The 6000-nt window shown below is 54.6% G+C and overlaps 1 protein-coding gene across 2 annotated transcripts in view; it reads right to left on the bottom strand.

The window, feature by feature from the left end:
* Positions 1–6000, bottom strand: part of LOC123815311 (ubiquinol-cytochrome-c reductase complex assembly factor 1) — a 96765-nt gene continuing 90765 nt past the window's right edge. For both annotated transcript variants that reach the window (XM_045833588.1, XM_045833587.1), the window contains 2 exons: positions 4791–4904; positions 1–1501 (listed from right to left, as the gene is read on the bottom strand). In XM_045833588.1, the coding sequence (XP_045689544.1) occupies positions 1367–1501; positions 4791–4904 (249 nt within the window). In that variant the 3' untranslated portion in view covers positions 1–1366. The remainder of the gene's footprint in view (positions 1502–4790; positions 4905–6000) is intronic.

Below are 6000 nucleotides of genomic sequence, written 5' to 3'. Positions count from 1 at the left end.
TTAGGTATACACAGTAAAGTTTATTTTGGTGCACGGTATACTTCACTCCATTAAAAATAAATTAATCAGCAAATTCCTGCCTGGCTCGGCTCTGGCTTGTGTAAACAGTGCCCAGCTGTAATGAGCGACAAGGTGTTACTATCTCACACACACAGAGGAGGCTTCACTCTAGAGCTCTGCTCACGACAAAAGCATCTTAAATAAACGCAGAGAAGGCGGTTTGATTTGTAATGTTTTCACAGAAGTGGGATATACCTCACCCATATAGAGTTTCTTTATATGACTCATTTTATAGCAAGTTAAATGAAGGAAGTTTGATGGGGGAAGGAGGGGCAGTATGGTTCCCCGCCCCCTTTCTGCAGTTTAAAGAAAGTCCCCCAAGAGATGACCCACACTCAGAGGGGGGAGGGGACTGGCCCGCGAGTGCTCAGACCAAGGTGACTCTGCAGCACGCGCTCCGGGGGTCGGGAAGGGCACAGAAAGCCGGGCACGGGGCCGGGTCCTGCGATGGTACAACAAAGCCAGGAAGAACGTCTTCTCTTCTCCCCAATGTCTCACATGAGGGGGGAACAGAGAGTAAAGACAGCATGTTCCTCACCTGGCTCGTTGGAGGGTGACAAAGGAACCTTTGTTCTCAAGGCCCCTTTCCAAATGAGTTGGGGTATGATAAGCCCTCGGCCAGCAGAGGCCTCTGGGGTCCCCGGGCACCAGGCCCGGCGGCCTGCGGCCTGGCCAGAACGGTGACCCTCTGTGAACTGGAGGCACAAGCAGCAGCAGAGACCCTCCCGACCTTCTCTCCCCGCCCCTGTCTCTGAGCTGTGGGGTTCTCCTCGGCTTATAGCAACCCCACCTCAGGTAAGTTTCTGAAAGATTCTGGAATAAAGAAGAATCATGGGAGAGTTAATTCTGTGTCTTTAATGGCCACCCCACAGCTCTAAGCCAGGGGACGGAGCATGGTTACCCGTCCTGACGCAGCAGCATCACGAACTGCTCCTAGGCCGCGGTGGGCCCTTGGTGGGGGTGTCCCCTGTCCAACACAGCCCGTCTCTGCTGCAACCTCTGAGAAAAGCTGTCAATCACAAGGTGGCTGGAGGGGCTGTGGGGAATGTGTGCTGGGGAGCTTCTGCTCGGGGCTTCTCTTGAGGGGGAGCACACTCGGTATGCAGCTTCTCCCAGCTGCATACCCTACCAGATCAGAGTCCTGGGTATGCTAGAGGAAAACCAACACAAACGGGGCAAGGTATTTGACAGATGCTGTTCATAGGTCAGTGCAGGCCACTTTCTGCAGGGTCCTGGGCCAAAGAGGCACCTCGCTCCTGGTTGTTCTTCAAAGCCACCCAGCCAGCTGTTCAGAGGGACCAGCTCATCAGAGACCCTCGTCATTATAAATCGGGGAACGGGGCTTCAGGACGCTCTGAGGATCCTTCTCCACTAGAGGGCGCCAGTTCACCTCCCCTGTCAGGAGCAGATCCTCACCATTCATGGAGTCCAGGTACTGAATCTGCAGGGGTGGGCAGGAAACAGAGGAAAGGTTCAGGGCAGGATAGACATGAGGTGGCATAAGGAACCAGCTTTGCAAAGGAGAGGAGCGGGGCATGAGGCCACTCTGACCAGGCCATCTCTCAGGCCAGGGTGGTCTCTGATCTCCCGGATCAGTTTACTTAAGGAGGTTTTGAGAAACAAATCGCCGGGAAGGGTAGGGAACTCCCCATCACACACCCGAACAGACACACAGACACACAAGCTCTGACTTTCTGGACTGAAAGGACTTTCTAGGGAGGATGGGTCAGGGAGACGAGCCCTGAGGGTAGGGGCGTGTGTCCGTTCAGAGCAGCAGTGAATGGTACCCGAGGTGAGTCAGTTCCCTTCTCTGAGATTCCAGCTGCCTTGCCTGAGAAAGCAGACAGGAATGCGCACCTCACAGGACTTACGGCAAGATCAAAGGACAGAATGTACACTGCTGGTCACTGGGACTTCCTTTCTTTTAAAAACTATGTCTGTCTCCACTGTCTTCCAGTGGGCCCTCGCCCCACAGTTAGTTGGCCCTAACTCCAGTCAGTGGGCTCCAGCTTCATCCCTCTAGGACGGCTGGGGGACTTTATCCCTGCCCCGCCCCCAGCTCTGGGTGGGGGGGGGGCACCTGTGATGGAGAACAGGAATGGCTGCAGGGGAGATGCAGTAGGGCGAGAAGAAGGTGATCTAAGGAGCAGCTGAGGGAGTCTCAGGAGAGCAAGGCCATCCCTGGGAGGATTCCCCAGGCTGTTCCTAATGAGAGCAAAGAATGAGAAATGCTTTCAAGTGGCTAGGCGAAAACTAGGGTGAGAGCAGGACCAGAGCAGGAGTCAGCGTGAGACTTAGAAAGACGAGACTCCATCTGGGGTAAGAAGGCAACTCGGGGGGTAAGGGGAGGGGCAGGAGTCCAGAGGCCTCATGTTATTTATGCCTTGGACCAGGGGTCCCCAGCCTCTGGGTCGCAGACTGGCACCAGTCAGGGCCTGTTAGGAACCGCGCTGCACAGCAGAAGCTGAGCTTGAACATAATGTGCGTGAATCATTCCCAAACCACCTCCCACCCCGGTACATGGAAAAACTGTCTTCCACGAAGCCAGTCCCTGGTGAAAAATAAGGCTGGGGACCGCTGCCTTGGACCATCTCCCTCTTCCAAGAATCCTTCACTTCCGTGTTTCCCCTCAGCCTGCCGACCTTCGAACTGAACCCGTCTCTCACATTGCCTCAGGTCTAGATTTCTGCATGTCCTGCTGTCCCCCAGGGCAAGGAGATCAATTGACCCCAAATCCACTCCTCTTTCTGAGGACTCCATTTCTCCCCCTACGGCTACCCTATGCCCATCTCCTGGGAAGAAAATCTCAACATACCCTGACTGGCTCTCGGGGCAGTCTACCACGCCAACGAGCTCTGCGGTGCAGGACCGGAGTCTGCTCAGACCCCAGCTTCCCGGTCTCCCCGGTCCCCTCGGTCAGACTTAGTCTCTCCTCTCTGTGTCCCTCCCAGCATCACATCACAGACTGGCTTCTTCCAGGGGCAGCCTCATGCCTGATTGATTTCCTCACCAAACCAGAAGCCCCCTCCTTGAGGCCACTACTAAGATTCATTAATTTCTACTTTCTGAACAGAGTGCCTGGCACAGCAGGTACTCAAAACGGTTGGTGACAGAGCTGAGTCCTCATCAAAGCTCCATGCTTCCCTAAGAGCCCCATCACTGGAATATGGGGCTACTTTTTTTTAAAGATTTTTAAAATTAATTTTTAGAGAGAGGAAGGGAATGAAAACAGAGGGAGAGAAACATCAATATTTGTGAGAGATACATCGATTGGTTGCCTCTTGTACATCTCCAACTGCGGACCTGGCCTGCAAACCCAAGTGTGTGGTCTGACTGGGAATCTAACCAGCGACCTTATGGTTTGCAGGCCAGCTCTCAATCCACTGAGCCACACCAGCTGGGGTAAATATGGGACTTCTTATAGGGGCATTAGCATATCAGCCCCTTCCTTTAGGACCCTGAGAGGTCCCAGCTATGCCCTTGTCATGGCCCCTGGCATAAGCCCACCACAGCAGATGGAAAAGTTGGGCTGGTCTTTCAGAAAACATAGCATTTGCTTTGCCAATTGCTACTCCTGGCTGAGGGCGAGCCCAGTGAACAGTGTGAGTCTCAGAATTCTCCGTGGGTGGGGCCCTCTGGCCACAGTGCCTTCTCTCTGGCTCTGGCAGATTTGAAGAATGCTCACACAGAATTTCTGGCTTTGGGGGCTCTCTACGCTTTGGGTCTGAAAAGCCTCAGCATGCGGCCTTTCCAGAAATCGACAAACAAGATGGTCCTGTTGGCCATCTTCTCCTCAAGAGCTGGGGCCTGGCCTTCCATTTTCTGGCTGTTGGAGGCTTGCAGGCCATGGACACAGGTGAACAAGAGAATTACTGTGGGGCGAGGCCCCTCCAGCTCCAGGGGCTGGGCCCAGGAAGCAAAGGTGTGACTCATGGGACAGCCTGAGCCGATGAGCTGTCTGGAGCAGCTGAGGCCTCTGGCTGCTCCGTGAATCACCAGCTCGGGGTTGCAGGCCAGCTGTGCGGGCCGACTCACTGGGAGACCCTGGAAGGGCCTCTATGTTCCTCTTCCCTGCTACTCAGCTCACTAGTCTACACAGCAAGGGTTTCCCATCAATACAGGATCAGGGGACAGAGAGGTCAAGGAGTGAATTCTCCGTGGAGCTTTCTCCTGGAAACTTGGGTGTCAGGGAGCCCTGGAGAGCCAGGACAGTGAGGACTGAAGTGGGGGGACCCCACCTGACTATGCAAACTAGGGAGAGGCTTGAGGGGTATCTGTAGAATGCCATCTGGAGCCCAGCCCTGCCAAAATCAGGAGCAGGAAACACAAATCCTGGGGCTCCAAGTGGGTACAGAAGGAGGTCTACAGTGGGTGGCTGCACTGTACCCCATGCCCATACTTTACAGGACTGTGTGTGCCAGGGTCTGGCACAGCATTTGGAGCGCAGAAAAGAATGAAATATGCAATGAATGAATGACGGTTTCTGAAAGCAGGAGACTACTCAGTGGCTTTTCTCCTATTCCCGTCCCCAGCGCCTGGCCTAGCTGACGGGGGACACACGGAAAGTGCTCTTCATCGGTGCCCACTGCTGACGTGATGTGGTCAGAATTCCCTCAGGCTGGCTTCTGGGAACTCAGCCTCTCACGGTGCTCTGGCCGTCCAGCCTCGACAGGCCTCAGGAAGGGCCTGCTCTCCATGAGACTCTGGAGGGGGTGGGAATGGCCGCTCACCTGTTTCCTCACGTATTCCACCAACAGTTCGAGCTGCCGAGGGTCTTCACATTTCTGGTTGAAGAACATTCTCCAGAGGGCGGCAGCCAGCCCGTGATCATCCGAAAGGAGTCCCTGGAACACAGAGTACAATGACCGGTCTTCCGGGGGGATGGGGAGAGTCCCGGGGCAGAAGCTGAGGATATTGTGAATATGCTGGTAACCACAGAACCGGCTCCGAAGGACACTACAGACACTATGAGAAATGGGGGAGCTACACAGCAGAGCTGGAAGGGGTCTTCAGAGAGTGTCTGGCCCAAACTCCTCATTTTCACACAGAGGAGAAACACGGAAACCAGAGGGCTGGGTGACTGGCTAAGGTTGATGCAGAGATGGGGCTCATGTCTGGCTGACCCTCCCAAGCCACAGCTCCCTCTACTCAGCACTGGTTCCACTGCTGTCCGCAGGCACAGGCTCAGAACAATTCAGGGTGTATATTTTTTCCCAAGAAGAGAGGTGGGCGTGGATTGCACCTTCTCGCCTGGACCAAGGGCACATACCTGCAAGGCAGCTGGCCCTTTGAGGAAGGAAACTAGGCACCTTGGCCTCAATGCCACCCAGCTCTAGACCTGCCATGGCTGGCCCAGCCTCTCTCCAAGCAGGGAAACAGGCAGTCCGCCAGGATTGCCACAGAGGGACCGCGCAGAGCCTGTGTGCATATGTGCCTAGCACTGTCTCTCCCGGCACAGAGGAGACCTCTGTTGGAGAGTCCAAATATCACAGAGGCTAATCAGCAGCTGGGACACGGACCAGAGCCATTTTCTAGCCTGGACTTCTAAGGGAGGGTGGGGGAGGGTTTTGCTTCCTGGGGTAAGGGTGACTGAAGGGAAGGGCCCTGAGAGGCTGCTCTGTCCAGGTGCCAAGGCAGCGTGTGGAACCAGACGAAGTGCTGACCGGGAGTCAGAAAGCTGGATCGAGTCCTAGCCCTGCTTCTGCCAGGCTCAGAGACGGCAGGCAATTCACTAAACCTGAGTTTCCAACTTCTCGACTACGAAACAGAGATGAAAATGCTTGCCCTCCTCAGAGCATCCTTGAATTATAAACATAAGACGTAAAGATGTTTTGTTAAGTGTAATATGTCACATACAAAAATTAGGAGCTTGCGTTGGCAGGCACTGTGGACAACGGGTGAAAAAGTGGGATCTGGGGATCAGACCACTTGAGTTCAAAT

Source organism: Phyllostomus hastatus, unplaced genomic scaffold (assembly GCF_019186645.2).
Source record: "Phyllostomus hastatus isolate PE091 unplaced genomic scaffold, TTU_PhHast_1.1 phas_contig_17, whole genome shotgun sequence".
Classification (NCBI taxonomy): Eukaryota; Metazoa; Chordata; class Mammalia; order Chiroptera; family Phyllostomidae; genus Phyllostomus; species Phyllostomus hastatus.
The sequence above is the reverse complement of the archived record's forward strand: the minus strand, read 5'-3'. Positions and strand labels throughout refer to the sequence as shown.